We start from the raw sequence: 16446 nt of genomic DNA, 5'->3' as shown, positions 1-16446 counted from the left end.
ATTTCTGAATAAATTTAATAGCCACAAAGTAATCAACATGTTCCCCATTTAAAAATGGATCCTAGAAATTAATTCCAAAACATTTTAATAATAGAATATAAACTCTTTCAGTCAATTGTACTACAATTTGACAGTGATGCAGATCCATTGAGAGGTTACAGAAATGCCATTATAATATATACTGATGCTACTGATGTCTAATTTGAAGTTACTCATCAGAAGGATTAATTAATTATTGGGAATATGTAGATAAACTGATATTTTTCAGAGAGGAAAGGCAAGAGCGGACCAATGTGATTAGTTTACACAGAAAAGTCAGAGATGGAAATATGAATATTTTGACAATATGAAGATGCAAAGGCAAAATCATGGTCTAATTTATTTCATGCAAAAGCATGCTTGTTCTTATTCTTTAGTCGTTAGAATTGGGCCCATGGTATTGTAAAATAGAATATAGGAGGGCCTAATATTCTCCCAGGAACTTTGATCGAGACAAGCACTTAATGCATCGGAGCCCTCTGAGCTACTTAAGAAATTTCAAGGCTGAAAATCCTGCAATGTGCATTTGATGGCTATTCAGTCTCAGTATCGATCTATGATATCTACTATATCTAAGAAACAATTACCAAAATTGCTCTTGCTATTGCTGTAGTAATAAGTGCTCTCCCTGCTTCTAATGTTGTCCCTTCCCCATCTGTTCCCCACACTGCAGCCAGAGTGATCTTTCTAAAGCTCGAGTGTGATCACAACACTCCCCTGCTTAAAACCCTACATTGGCTCCCTATTTCCCTGAGGATGAAGTCCTTAAAAATAGCTTCATGTTCTGGCTCCTGCCTACATCTCCAGTCTCATCTTTCTTCAGTCTCCCCTCCACCAACTGCTCGCTTCTACCCCACAACACATATATTCCACCCTCCACTCGTGCCAAAGCTGTTTGCAGTTTTCCAAAGGCACCTGATTCTCTCTCTTCCCTGGGCCTTTGCACCAGTTGTCCACTTCACTTGTAACGATATTCCTCTCTTTCTTTATATGGCTAATGACTACTCATTTTAAGCCTCTAATATTTTAAGCTTCCTGAAATCCTCCCTCACTGTGCCTAGCTACTCCCCAACCCCTGTCCTATCCACTCTATGATAGCAGGAATTTAGCTCCATTTTATTATTTACCTTACTATTTTAGTTGTTTTTTCTTGTCTGTTTTCTTCACTAGACCATGAACTCTTCGAGGGGATGGTCATGGTCTGTATCTTGTATACTGATGCATCCCCACACTTTTGTGCCTGGCACAAATTGGTGTTTAAGTATTTGTTGAATTGGATGAGCAATAGAATTTTACTAAACTCCTCATGTAAGGCAATGCCATGGAATGGAAAGGACACCAAACTTACTAGTAGCTGTGCAGTGTTGAGCAAATCTCTTCATTCTCTGAGCTTGAGATACTTCATCTATCAAACAAGAATATCTACTCCATCTCCATGCCTTACAGAACTATTACGAAGAATAAAGAGGGCTTCCCTTGTGGCGCAGTGGTTGAAAGTCCGCCTGCCGATGCAGGGGACACGGGTTCGGGCCCCGGTCCGGGAAGATCCCACGTGCCGCGGAGCGGCTGGGCCCGTGAGCCATGACCGCTGAGCCTGCGCGTCCGGAGCCTGTGCTCCGCAACGGGAGAGGCCACAACAGTGAGAGGCCCGCATACCGAGAAAAAAAAAAAAAAAAGAAGAAGAAGAAGAATAAAGAGGTCAGTGCATCTGACTGTGCTTTGTAAAATAGAAAGCACAGGCACTGGAAGATGATGAGATGGTAAAAGTCTGTGGGTTTTGTCTTAAGCAAATGTGAGTTATTCAGGAGGTGTAATAGAAGCTGGCAATATAGAGTCTAGCACACATCCTTGGCCTTGAAGGTTAGAATTTTCAAATTATTTTGGAGATACTGTAAGACAACATTTTTGGAGGGAAAAATATTCTTAGGAAAGTTTCTGTGAATTATTTACTTTCTTTTATGTTTATTCCTTTGAAAGAAGTTGACCTCCTTTGTTTCTGCTTCCTTTCCTAGAAGTGACTCACACTCTGATCTGATAACTCAACTTCCAACATTGTACTTAAAATTCTGATATACTTTGCAGGGAAGAAAATAGAAATAATTTCCTCTAGGAAATATGTATAATGCCATGAAGTTTTTTGCATACTTGAGGAAGTAGAGATTACTGAATGCTAGCCGTCTTGTATTTTCCTTTCCCTATTTGTTTCATCCCTGTATTTCTACATTTGCTCAAATATGAGAACATAGTCCTTGTTAATAGTAAACAGGTACAGGATTTTGATTCTTCTCAAACATGGAAGATATCATTCTCTCCACTAATTTTACTTTGTTTTTATTTTGTTGTTATTATCAATAACAATAATAAAACTAAATTAAATTATTGGCCAAAATAGAGATTATTTTATCCCATTCTTTGTTTTTATTTTGTTGTTATTATCAACAACAATATTTTGTTATTGTTTATTTTGTTGTTTTGTTGTTTATTTTGTTTATTTTGTTGTTATTATCAATAACAATAATAAAACTAAATTAAATTATTGGCCAAAATAGAGATTATTTTATCCCATTCTCTTCTTCTAATCAGTAGGTAGGAGGATCCTTAAACCTGTAAGGATACTTAGTATTTTCTGTCCCTTAACAGTTGTTCATTCATTCATTCACTCGTTCATTCATTCATCAAATATTTGTTGACTGCACAACTGTATTCCACGCACCATTCCAGGCTCTCGGAATAAATTAGTGAGCAAAACAAAGGTCTCTATTCTTCAGGCACTTACATTCCAATTAAGATGTGCACGTCTTATCTTTCCTGGGAGTCTGTGATAAGCTTGAGGCAGGAGATGTATTTATGTGCCTTTTAATGTTTTTGCAAAAGTCAATATATTTCTTTAAGGAGGATACAACTAATTGATGGTGTCATTGTAGGAGGAAGTGTTCCAATAACATATGGGACAAATGGGAAAGGAGAACGAGGACTAGCTTGGGATTGGCTATCAAGATGGATAATATGGGTAGTAAATGACACACACACACACACGGATAATTGAAATAAGACTCTTGTCATCCTTTATCTCATTTCTCTGCATCCCTGACAGAGTAAGATATTGAAGCATAGAGATTCATACTATGGACTTTAGATTCAGGTACGCCTGAATTTCCTGGCTATGTCCCTTAATAACTGGGGGACTTTGAACAAATTGTACACCCTCTCTAGACCTCAGTTTCCTCATTTATAAAGTGAGGATAATAAGAGAACCTACATCTTAGGGTTGTTTGAGATTAAATAAAAGAATACATGTAAAGAGCTTAGCTTATGCTAAACGTTAGTAAATAATAGATTACTAAAATTATTAACCCTTAAAATAGGCTTTTTTCCTGCCCTATTTTCAGGAAGAACCCCTGGATTAAAAGAATTAAGTTACTTGTTCATGATCACATAGGTAATCAGGAGATAGATACTATACTTGGATCCTCTATCTCTGTGAGTTTTCTACTGTACCCCATTGCCTCTTTTTTTATTTTTTAATTTATTATTATTATTATTTTGGCTGCATTGGGTCTTCGTTGCTTTGTGGGGGCTTTCTCTAGTTGAGGCAAGCGAGGGCTACTCTTCGTTGAGGTGCTCACGCTTCTCATTGCAATGGCTTCTCTTGTTGTGGAGCACAGGCTCTAGGCATGTGGGCTTCCGTAGTTGCAGCATGTGGGCTCAGTAGTTGTGGTGCACGGGCTTCAGTAGTTGTGGCGCACAGGCTTAGTTGCTCTGTGGCATGTGGGATCTTCCCAGACCCAGGATCGAACCCATGTCCCCTGCATTGGCAGGCAGATTCATAACCACTGTGCCACCGGGGAAGTCCCTCCATTGCCTCTTAAGATGTGGTTTTCCCAGAACACAAAGAGAATCAAGTGCAAAACGGTGTGTATGCTTTAAAAAAAAGCATTACTAGACAGACACTGCTACATATAAAATAGATGAGAACAAGGATTTACTGTATAGCACAGGGAAGTATATTCAATATCTTGTAATAACCTATAATGGAAAAGAATCTGAATCACTTGACTGTACACCTGAACTAACACAATATTGTAAATCAACTATAGTTCAATTTTTAAAAAAGCAAAACTAAAAGCTATAAGGAAATATTTAATTCTAGTTACTCATAGATTTGATTTCCACAGTAGATTAGCAACTTAGAAAGCACTTCTGTGTATACCAAGTTTGAGAAAATGAGTATGTTAAAGAATGGATTCCAAGTTTCTCACTGTTGAGGAATAATGTTACACTTAGGGAAAAGGGAAGACTAGCTTCTATTGATGTTATTGGATTGGCATTAGAGACATCAATTTGAATGTGTATGTATACATTCACATAAAGATGTATAGACAAATATTCATATTTATATTTATATATTCATATGTATATTCATATACTGGCTCTGTCTACTAAGGTGACCTAGAAGCCAAGACTTGTCAGTAACAATGAGTACCACCTAGTGACAGATCTTGATTTCTAAATACCATTCTCCACCAAAAGGCACAAGAGCTCCTTGAGCAAATGCTGATTCCAACACTGGTAAAGGACAGTACAAGATGAAACTGGAACATCTTAGGAATAGGAAGCCCAGAAGTGCACAAGAATAATAGATAATATCATATTATTAAAATAGGACCTGGTAGAAGTATTTACAATGAAAATTGGTAAACACTGCAAATGAGGGATACCCCCCAAATCAATTATTAAACATTTTCCAGCACACCAATAACATCAACCAAGTGATCAAAGATCATATCACTATTATTGGGACAAGTGGACATCATGTTGTTGGTTTTTTTTTTTTTTTTTTTTTTTCGGTATGCGGGCCTCTCACTGTTGTGGCCTCTCCTGTTGCGGAGCACAGGCTCCGGACGCGCAGGCTCAGTGGCCATGACTCACGGGCCCCAGACCGGGGCACAAACCTGTGTCCCCTGCATCGGCAGGCGGACTCTCAACCACTGCACCACCAGGGAAGCCCAACATCATGTTTCTTAACTCACAATAGCACCCCGCACCTCCCTGCTGCTTCTCTCTGTAATTCCATCAAGAATGGCTCTCAGCTAGTAAGTGTGTTATAAATGGTCTCATACATTTTGTTACACCAATATGCTACTGTCACAAAGCTCTCTATATTTTACTTTAAAAAGGAAACACCTTTTAACCAAAAGGGTTGTATGTCTAATACTAGCACTTCAGTCACTAGTAAAAAGGTGAATAGAAACGTGGCGGACAGGATTGGTGCCTCAAATCACTGGCAACACCACGTCCTTGTCCTCAGGTTAGACTTGAGGCTTTCATCATTTCCGTGCCGCACTCACTGGTGAATTTTAGGATCATCAGAAACTTTTAGTCCTTTAATGTAGTAGTAAAATTTTAAATGTACTTAAAAAAATCTAATTAATCATCTTTGCTCTATGACATGTATTTTTCTAAATAGCAAGATTTAAAATAATAAATGATATGGAAAAGTTGAGGATTAGAAATGTATAGTTAATTCTTCAATCCCATTTTTTAAATGGGATGGTAAATGACATTTTAGAAAATATAATCAACCAGAATTATAATCGGAAAAAAGGAGAGACTAAACCTCAGTGTGTGCTTAGTCTGTGTTTGAGGCCTACCCAGTACTTGTTCCCTCCTTTTAACTCTCAATTGTTATCAAGTAAACATCGACATGGCCCACACGCCCATGTGTTGCCACAGGTGATGTGGATAACTTGGAGAAAAAGGTGGATGTTCCTATTCTAATACGTTTGCTCCTTTTTAAAGTCAGCTCTACTGAGGTAAATTTAAATATAATAAAAATCACCAATTTTGAGTTTGCAATTAAATGTGTTTTGACAAATGTACATAGTTACAGAACCATCATAACCATGATATAGAACATTTCTATCAACCCCAAAGTTCCCTCATGCCCATTCCCTACCTCCAGGTCCTGGAAACACTGACCAGTCACTCTATTGTTTACTTTTCTAGAATTTCATGTAAATGAAATCATAAAATATGTCTTTGGTACCTGGCTTCTTTAAGCATACTGTCTTTGAGATTTACCTAGGTGTCATATGTAACAATAGCCTTTTATTACTATTTTATTACTACTATTGCTAGTATTCCATTGTAAGGCTATACCACGATTTGTTTATCTATTTAGCAGTTAATGGATATTTAGGTTGTTTCCAGGTTTTAGCTATTATGAATACATCTTTCAGCCTTATTTTAATAACAACCAAGAAATTCTTCTTTACTGCCATTGCTTTTATTCCAATTTGTAAAATATGGTAACTATAAGTTTGGTTAAGTGAGATCATCAATATTTTGAGTAAGAACTGAATGAAAACCATGTGGGGAAGCCTGGCCCAGCTATCCTTTACAAGGCTCTCACACCCGGCTGGAATTGACTTATTTTTCTATGCTTTAGTAGTTTTATTCCCTAGTACCTTTCTTGTGGTATATTTCGCCTTTTACCTTCTGTGTTGGCCATTTTGAATCCCCTATTGGGACAATGACTATGCCATATTTATGTATCTTTGTTTGACCTGTGCCTAACAGAGTGTCTTTCAGAGTTCTGTTAAATATTAAATGAATTGGTTTGGATTCTTCTCTGATCACTTCCTTGGATAACTAAGTGATTTTTATTAATTCTTTCAACCCATTATTGCATTACCTGTAGGGTGTTATAAAATAAGTTTCCTAAATCAAAATATTGCAAATCCCACCTCTGCCTTTACAGCATTTACAGTAACCTTTGAGCAGATTTCTAATTCTTTATGACTCTCCTTTTTTTTCTTTTTCCAACTATAATGTGAGAGGATTTGATTAAACAAATCTGAGATTCCTTCTCAGTTCTAAAATGTTAAGGTTTTATAAAAAACCTGCTAAGTCAGAAAGAACCTGCAAGGTGAGAGGGCAGCATAGAAGGAAAGGGGTATATAAAGAAGGTAAGAAAGCAAAAATATGTCGTGTTTTTATGCAATTGAAAATGAAATGTGTAGTTTCTTAAACAGAGTAAAAGTTGGGCAAGGATTCAAGAAACAAAAGTTGATGTGTAACAACATTTGTTGGTAGAACATTCTTTTAAATTGTTTTATAAGGAGAACTACAATAAGACAGTAGTCCTTTTCTCTAGTAAAGTTAGGAGATCAGTAATTAGGTTCCTCATTCTGAAAATTACTGGTGAGACTGGCAGCCCCTTTGTGTAAGTGAACCATAAACCCCAGTTTACAAAGGGTAGTCCCAGTTATGAATGTTTGTCTTGGTATAATTACTTATTATTATTAATAATGCCCATTTTCACTCTCAAATGGGTATTGGTTTTGAACAATGCATTTTTTGGTCACCCGATTACTGGGGATCTCAGAGTCCTAGGTGTCCCAACCTATATCCCCTGCTCTAGCTAGGGTTCTGTCTCGGGGATGGTTACTCAGTGAAAGAATCTGCAGTGCTCTCTTCAAGCTAACCCCTTCAGCGGCAGCATCTCCATCTGGCAACACCATTAGAGCCGTTCTCTTCCATACACTCTTCTCTCTTTTTTTTCACGTCTGGAAAGTTTTTGCCTCCTCATATAAGACTTGATCAGATTCTGCAGCTTCACTTAAAGACTGCAGCCTTCGTTCCCCTATGGCAAGTATATAAGAACATCCGTTCATTAAACATTCACTGCCCGCTTCCTGTGTGCCATGTACTGAGATGGGCTCATGGTATAGAGAGACAAAGATGGCAGAAAGGGACAGACAAGTAAACCAATAACCAAAGTGTGATAAATGCTATCTTCGTAGGATGCATATATACACAACATATACTGATGTCACTGTAGAACAGTTAATTTAGGAGAGAGGGGAAAGAGAGGAGGGGAATTTTGAGCAGGTCCTAAAGGAGCAGTATACATTGAGCAGGGGTGACGGGTTGGTGGGAGGCAGAGAGGGGTGAGGTGGGCGGGGGGAAAAAACATCCCAGCAAAACGCAGAGACGGGCTTCCCTGGTGGCGCAGTGGTTGAGAGTCCGCCTGCCGATGCAGGGGACACGGGTTCGTGCCCCGGTCTGGGAAGATCCCACATGCCGTGGAGTGGCTGGGCCTGTGAGCCATGGCCACTGAGCCTGCGCGTCCGGAGCCTGTGCTCCGCAACGGGAGAGGCCACAACAATGAGAGGCCCGCATACCGCAAAAAAAAAAAACAAAAAACAAATAAACAAAAAAAAACCCCGCAGAGACATGTGCAGCTTTCCATGGCCAGAAAATATGTGGAATGACTGGGGAGGCAAAAAGTGGCCTCGACGGACCATCCATGTGTTGCTGTATACCAGTTTGGAACTGAGTGTGAGGCAAGACCTTGGAGCAAGTCCACGGGGTGTTGTTACTAGAAGTACCAGAAGGGACCTTATTTCACATTTAGCGTGGCCCTCTGATGATCCATTTGATTGAGGTGTGGGTGTATTTTCATTTTGGAATTTTGTACTACAATATTACCACATTCATTGACCTATTACAATACAGACTTTACTTATGTTGCTTTATGATTAGAAGCCAGTGATTTGAAGTTCCACAGCAGTACGTAGACTAGTAGTGATAGCTTTATGGAATTGTTTATTTTTAGTTTGGCAAGACAAGACAGTAAATATCTCAATTAGTAAAGTAAAGCAGCATGGATGAGAAATGCCCACAAGAAAATTAGGAGTTAGAAATAACTAAGCCAGTTAATTGAAGGAAACTTTTATATCACTTACCCATATTTAGAGAATAAAGAACCAACCTAATGTGTGTATGTGTGAGTGTGTGTGTGTTTGTGTGTATGTGTGTGTGCTCACACACATTGTCATTATCCACAGTGGTGCCAGTGATGAGGTCCTTTGCATTCTTCAGGTTCTAATTGTTTAGGAAGTTTCTCTCTTTAGGAGCCACTGTGATTGGATATTGACCCATCCACTGGTCAATATCCAGTCACAGTGGGGTGAGATACATCGTCTTTGACTACAGAAGCTCCTCATCCTGCAGTTTCCTTCAGTGTGACCCAAAAGGGATCTTATTATGAAGTGCTGGGAGAAGTTTTTTATTTTCATATTTATATCCACATTACATGGCCTAATGTGTGAAAATATTTAATGAAAACATGCATGTGGTACTGCAGAATCATTTACTTGCCTCCAGATAGAATCTCCTACATTATATTTGAGATTCCGTTTTAAGCTTGGGAGGAAAAGCAGAGGTGATCTACAAAACTTAGTTTCAAGAATTTAAGTTTTGGGTGTATTGAGTCATGCTCTTCCTGTAACTTCAGGATCTTTAGGAAATATTGACCATTCAAAAGAAAAAAGATGGGCTTCCCTGGTGGTGCAGTGGTTGAGAGTCCGCCTGCCGATGCAGGGGACACGGGTTTGTGCCCCGGTCCGGGAAGATCCCACATGCCGCGGAGCGGCTGGGCTCGTGAGCCATGGCTGCTGAGCCTGCGCCTCCGGAGCCTGTGCTCCGCAACGGGAGAGGCCACAATAGTGAGAGGACCGTGTACCGCAAAAAAAAAAAAAAAAAAAAAAAAAAAATTAATTGGCGGTACGTAACATTGAGAATATTATAGAGAACGGTGTTTGTGTTTTAAAGTTACAAAATAGCATTATTCAGCTGTCATGATTTTTTGATTTTTAAAGTTGCTTACTTTAGTCAATTTAGATTTATGGCAAGTATTTAACATTGTATGAAAGGTCCTTTGGAGTTTCTGCCTAAAGTAAGGGGGAGTCTGTAGAAAGACTGTTGTCTACTTATGCTTAACAATTTACTACGTATCAGCTCTCTGTGGTCTGTAGGGGAAATGATGGGGATTAGTGCATCTGTAGTTTAAATTTCTGTCTGTCTCCTCTCTGCCTTGTAGGCTGGAAAAAGATAGCATTCAGCAGAGCTTTAGCAACGATGCAAAGGCCCAAGCCCTTCAGGCCCAGCAAAGAGAGCAGGAGCTGACACAGAAGATACAGCAAATGGAGGCCCAGCATGACAAAACTGGTAGGTGGTAGGGAAAGATTAGAGCCTGGGCACTTGCTCACAAGCCAGGCCCACGCCTTACTGTGAAATGACATCAGGAACACCTGTAACCTTTGGCTGGCCGAAGGGAGCAGATGCTAACTACACCGGAGATTCCGAATTACATATTAGTTAGCGTTTAAAAGAGAAAATGGAAAGTATTGCCCACTGTCTGTTGATTTCAGAGTGCTGCTCTCACATCTGTTGCACCATCTGGATTATGAGTTTATTTACCTGTGTTCAAGAAACGTAAAGCTGAGAGAGACCACAACAAAGTAGAAAAACAAAGGGCTTGTTTTTGGCTGGGTTTTCAGGCACACATGTTATATAAAGAAAATAGCATCAGAAGCTCTGCGGGAAATGCTCTGAGCTTACAGTTAGAGCCTCCTGAATAGCATTGAACAGTTCCCACAGTACACACATTATAGCTACTCTAAAAGCCTAATGAGTTTGCTTCAGCATCCAAACTGGAGAAAAGCTTTAGCCATTAATCGGTTCTTAATTCACTGTCGCAGCTGGATGTAATTCAGTGGCTCCAAATTGATATGTTCCTTTATTTAATCTTTGCAGCTTCGAACATTTTTAGCATTTGTATGATTTCCCCACCTCCCCCAACCCAGTCTAGAGTGATGTTTAATCCTTTGCATTCTTCAAGTTCTCACAACTGCTGTTAAAATTCACTAATACAAGGCATTGACCACAGCTGGCAGCTTGGCTAAAAATTGCCATCTTTCATCACATTGGCACTATTCTGCAGACTGAGTTGGCCAGTAACTCTTTACCTTTAATTTGAAAGTAAAATGCACTTTGAAAATAGGCAGTTTGATTTGTTCAGTCGGAGCATTATGTAGTTCCTTTCACTTTTGAGTTGTGTGTTCACAGACAGTGTTAGTCAAAACAAGACAGTGTCAGTCATTATAATTCCACACCACATACACCAAGCTGATTGTACTATTAAAACAAAAGTTTAATTGATCCTGTTTCTTCCAGAAAAATGTTGATTAATTTTTAGTGCCTTGATTTATTTTGCTTTGTATGCTATATGCTTTTTTGTCAGTCATTGTCTAAAACTGAAAAGAAAGGGCCTGTTAAACTTTTCACCTAAAGATAATTTTCATGTGATTTGATGTATACTATATTTGATGACATGGTAATAAATGGTTGCTTATCCTGTAAGTGAAAAATTGCTAATGTAAAATTCATTAAATAATCTGTTTGCTAATAAAGAGGCAAATGTCATATTGATCCACATAATTCACTCCATCACTTTCAGTAGAGATTTTCTTCTCACAGTGTCTGGCCAGAAGAAATGAAAATTCTCCGGGCTTGGTAGTTGTTTTTCCACTAAAAACAAAAGGAGAAGATTACAGGATGAATTATTGTTTGCCTCCACTACCAATAGGATGCCAGTGATCAAGGAGTCTTGGGCAGTATCTCTGAGTGCTAGATAAGAGTATTAACTGAACCACCATGAGAATACTTCCTTTTGTTTTGCACAAAAATACATACTCTCTTCAGTTTCTTTGATCAGATCTTCGTTGAAGCTCACACTAAATAGATGGGGAAAATTATTTATTTCCAATAAAATAAGGAAAGTTATGTATTTTTCTTTTATGATTAGAGAAGTATATGCAAGATGGGAGTAGTGAAATATGTGCGCAGATATGAAACATAAAGCATGAATTACAGTGTAGAAAGAGTTCCTCAATTATTTTAGTTTTGAATTATCTGGTTGTGATAAATTTGACACTGTTTATAGTAGAATTATCAAAATAAAAATATATTGCATATTACAAAGATATAAGCATCTATGACTCCACTTGAGGTATTTGACAATTTATTAACATGTTAAAAATTACACAAAGCTGATATGATCAGAAATGTTTCTGTTGTGTAATTATTAGGGAAATAAATATCTCACAAGATTTAGTGTCTTGCCAGATGAGCATTCCTTTGACCTAGGACCGTAAAAGTGATCTAGCGTCTTATAGGAAAAGTGTGGTTGTCTTAGCACTTTTACCACTATACATGTGGAAGCACTGCAGAGCTACAACCATAAACATCTTATGTTGCTGGGGGGGGGGTTATTGTTATTTCTAGAAAATGAACAGTATTCATTGCTGACCTCCCAGAATTCATTTCTGACAAAGTTAAAGGAAGAGTGCTGCACATTAGCCAAGAAACTGGAACAAATCTCTCAGAAAAGCAGGTGGGTAATATAATACAATACTTTCAGAGCACTGTTTATATGAATACTGTAATTTTTTTCTTAAAGGACAGTATTTCCACTATTTTACAGTCTAATGTCAAAATTAGATATGTATTGACATATTTCCTGTAAAAAACATTTTCTCTCTATGAGAATTTTCTTAATTATCCATACAGACACCTTGATGTTTTTTCATAATTAGGTATCCATACTATAATTTGACTTTTTTAATGTTCAGAATTGAAAACTATGAAATTTCAGAGCACAAAGGTCAAGATGGCATCCTTTTAATAAAGGATGCAGATAAATCAAGCAGTTCTAAAGTCATATTTTAACACAGCTAACATATTTTAGTCTATTATCATAGTTCTCCATGAACACATAAAAGCTGTCTTTAAGGCAAATGATAATGGATAAAATATGAATGTATAAAAATAAAAGTAGATGATACTTTGAAATAAACCAAAACCATCTTTTCTTTCTCCTAAAATTGTTTTATTTTAATAAAATAGCCATCATTGATTTTGTAGGTACATGCTCTTTTATAAATCCACTGATTGGGTTCTTAATGAATTTTTTTCTGTACATTTTCTAATCATATTATCTCAATAAATGAATTACTTATATTCTAAATTCTAAGAAGCCTGAGTTCTCGTCTTAGCTCTGACAGTAGCTGTGTAATCTTGGACAAATTTATTTGACCTGCTTGAACTGTGGTTTCCTCTTGTAAATGAATGATGTTGAACAGAATCACTTTGACTTGAACTCAAAAGAAATCATTCATTTAACTAGCTAGGTATAAAATGTCACATTACAGTATAACCTAATGGGAAAATAATCTGTGTATCTTCTCTTGCATACTTTTCTGAAACTCACTTAGATCATCAAAGAACAAGCAATAGGGCTCAGCAAACCAACTATTGACTTAGGTTTATTATTCAGAAAGAATTTCTAGGAGGGTCAGAGCATGTCTGATCACTCTGAGCCCTATCTTGGGTTCCTGCATCAATAAGCTGGCTTACCTTATGTAATCCCCATCCCTGAATTTTTTTGAAAATCAGGGGGCTTATGAATCCAATTCTTTCTGCTCACAGGAAGGCAGAAGCTCCTATAACCACCCAGAATGTGCTCTGAACATGTACCTTCTTAGCGAATACTAATTAAGTATCTTGTTTGGGATGGGAAAAGGCTTAGGGTACCAAAATACCCAGTATTTTCAGGAAATTTGACAAGGAAACCCAAATAATTTTGCCGTGGAAGAGACCCTCATAATATATCAACAGGAGGTATTCCTAACTAGAAATATTTGATTTACCTCACGTAGATATAAACAAACTAGATTAATAACTTAAGCAAAAATTATTTTGAGTTGGGTCTTAAAAGATTGTGTTATCTTAAGATTGCTTTGGGATTGATTATTGATTAATTATCTTGCTGTCTAAGGAGACATAATTGAGGAAATGGAAGTGTATAAAAGAGAAAGAGAAGCTATATGCTTGCTATATATTATTTAATTCTCACAACAGCTTGAGACATGAATTGTTATCTTCTTTTACAGAGGAGGAAACCAATACTCAGAGTGTTTAAATAGCTAGTAAGTAGGAGCACTAGAATTCTAACTTAGACATTTCTGGTTCCAAAGCCTATGATCTTCCTTACAATAAGTATAATTATTTTATATCTACTACTAAAGAAAATCCAGGCCAAAGTAGTTACAACGGGAAAATTTAGGAAAGAAAAATTAATCTTTATATTTCCATGGAGCAGTAAGCATACTTGGCATGTGAGGGTTAACCTGTGAGCCTGGGTTAACCTGTGCCATGTGCCCTGAGGCCTTCTTTCCCCTGCTCTAGGTCTGTCAATTTACCCTGTACTAGTCTAGTGAACTTGAACCTCAGCCTCTCTTCTCTTCAACTCCTCTCACTTCTGATTCTAGCTCCTGACTGCTACTTTGTAAATTGAATGTGTTCCTTTATGTCTGATACACAGCTGGCACCTATACATATTTACTGAATGAATGAATGAAACAAACGAGCATGGTGCTACTACCCCTTGTATCCTGATCTGACTCTGATCCCAGACTATTCCTTTGTTGATGACAGGCAGTGTGCAGTAAAAAACCCTTTGGAATTCAGAAGGAACAAGGTTTGAATCTTGCTCTGCCACTTAGCTTCATAACCTTGCATACATCGCTTAATTTCTCCAAACCTCAGCTTCTCCATCTGTAAAAACCTTTTAAAAACTATGTTGCAGGATTATGGTGGGAATTAGAAATTTAGAGAGATGTATATAGGTACACACATATACATAGCACCTAACACCATGCTTGACCCATAGAAGTATACAGTAGGTGCTATTGCTGTCATTGATGGTATCATTTTAAGAGTCTTGACTGGCAATTAGGATATCACTTCACCTAGCTACTAATGTCTTGGCCAGAGTCTGAGTGCCATAATTCTCTGACAGACATAAAGTCTATACCACAGTGGAAAACCTTTCTGAAGGCAATGCAGGATCAGGAAAATGTGGATTTGGTTGTGGATTTTGGTTGCTCCTGCTCTGGTACCTTGTCTTGTAAGTCTGAAGAGTTAAAATAGGCATCTACTGTAACTTTATAAGTGGATCTGAAACTAAAACCTAGCAAATAATAAAGACTAGATAAGTTGTAACTTATTACTGTTAAAACTTTTAAGTGCCCCTGAAATTTACAAAATGTACATTTTGTGTGTCTCACAAGAAATTAGCATTATAAATAGGATAAATTGTGATTTGGTGTGGGGGGGGTTGTTCGTTTGTTTACTCTTAATTTCTCATTTCACTCTGGCTTCCTACATGAAAGACACTCCATTTTGATATTACCTTTGCTTTGAAAACACCTATAAAACTTGAAGGGCTCAGAGTGTTTCTTTTAAAGTAAAGCTATGCATTTATTAAGCCTTGTAGAAGCCCTCCAGGAGTGAGCCTCTACATACCCTCTACTAAACTTTTAGGATAAATAATTCCCCCTGTGCTTTGAAGTGAGGAAATCCTGAAGTTTTCTAAGCTTTCTATACTGTTGTCATTGTGAAAGCACAGTCTCCAAAATAATTATTTAGGCCATATGGTAATTTTAATCCAGGTTTTCCTCAGAGTACTGCAGTAAAATTTTTCCTGAAAGTAAGTGTATTTATTTCATGTTGACTAACAACTTAAACATTTTTTTTTGTCTAAGAGTTTCATGTTATTCAAAATCCCATACTAAATAAATGGATTCATACCATTTAAAATACGATTTTTTTTTTTTTTTTTTTTTTTAAATCACAGATCTAGTCCTCTGACTAGAGCCCCTGAAGAATCACTGGGAAAGCTGACAATCTGGGAGCACCATTCCCAGACACTCTTACTCTCTATCCCATCCTCATGCTAGGCTGCTTTATGAAAGTGTTTAGAAATGGCTCCTCCGTGTGTGTGTGTCCTGTTATATGTGTTTCTCCCCAAGTAGATGTAAGTCGCATTATGGCTGTGCCTATTGCTTCTGCTGTCTGCAAGCCCTCCACAGTGAAGAGCCGGTACTTCCGCACAGTATGCCTTCCACACTGCTCGGGTGGTGTCTGTAACCCCAGGGTTTGTGAATGGCACATCCCATTTTAAAACTAAAAGTGAACTGCCAATTCCATGCATTTTATGTAGCTTGTTTTTGAGCATCAGACAAGTAATTCCATTTTGCTTTTAATTGGCATTAGGCAGACATTCTGGCTGATTTTAGATGAAACTCACATAAACTTCAGCTCCCTTTTGTCTTTATTCCCCAGGACTCTGAGAGCTTATTACAGTGGTAGGGTTGTTTCTGAAGTTGGTAAATGGAGATATTTAAATATCTTTGGTGCAACTGTGCATTTTTTTTTATCAAAGTGAAGGAGGTGTTCCCTGTCCCCAGGCACTTAGATGAATCAGCAGTAAAATGTTTGCAGTGCAGTTTGCAGTGCAATCTAAAACGTGGCCTGGGAAGAGCTCAGAGAGGTTGGGCACCGGCTAGGAAGGGAGCCTCTGCCAGCTGCAGAATGGAGATCCAGCATGTGCTAGGTTTTCACCTCTCAACACTTCTGCCCCAGTGAAAAGAAAAGGATATAGAGCATAGAACTGGGGGTCTGCATGGTTTTGCTTCTCTTTCTTTTCTATCATTGTCA

General features: G+C 37.9%; 1 protein-coding gene across 10 annotated transcripts in view; it reads left to right on the top strand.

The window, feature by feature from the left end:
* Positions 1–16446, top strand: part of SDCCAG8 (SHH signaling and ciliogenesis regulator SDCCAG8) — a 262314-nt gene that overhangs the window by 156127 nt on the left and 89741 nt on the right. For 7 of the 10 annotated variants that reach the window (XM_033851855.2, XM_019920402.3, XM_033851860.2 and 4 more), the window contains 2 exons: positions 9926–10053; positions 12172–12280. The exons of 1 other annotated variant lie outside the window; for it this stretch is intronic. In XM_033851855.2, coding sequence (XP_033707746.1) covers positions 9926–10053; positions 12172–12280 — 237 coding nt within the window. Of the gene's footprint in view, positions 1–1485; positions 1719–9925; positions 10054–12171; positions 12281–16446 lie in introns of those variants that run through there. 2 more of the 10 variants (XM_019920403.3, XM_073801488.1) reach the window with 2 other exon arrangements.

Source organism: Tursiops truncatus, chromosome 1, assembly GCF_011762595.2.
Source record: "Tursiops truncatus isolate mTurTru1 chromosome 1, mTurTru1.mat.Y, whole genome shotgun sequence".
In the NCBI taxonomy this organism is placed as follows: Eukaryota; Metazoa; Chordata; class Mammalia; order Artiodactyla; family Delphinidae; genus Tursiops; species Tursiops truncatus.
The sequence above is the reverse complement of the archived record's forward strand: the minus strand, read 5'-3'. Positions and strand labels throughout refer to the sequence as shown.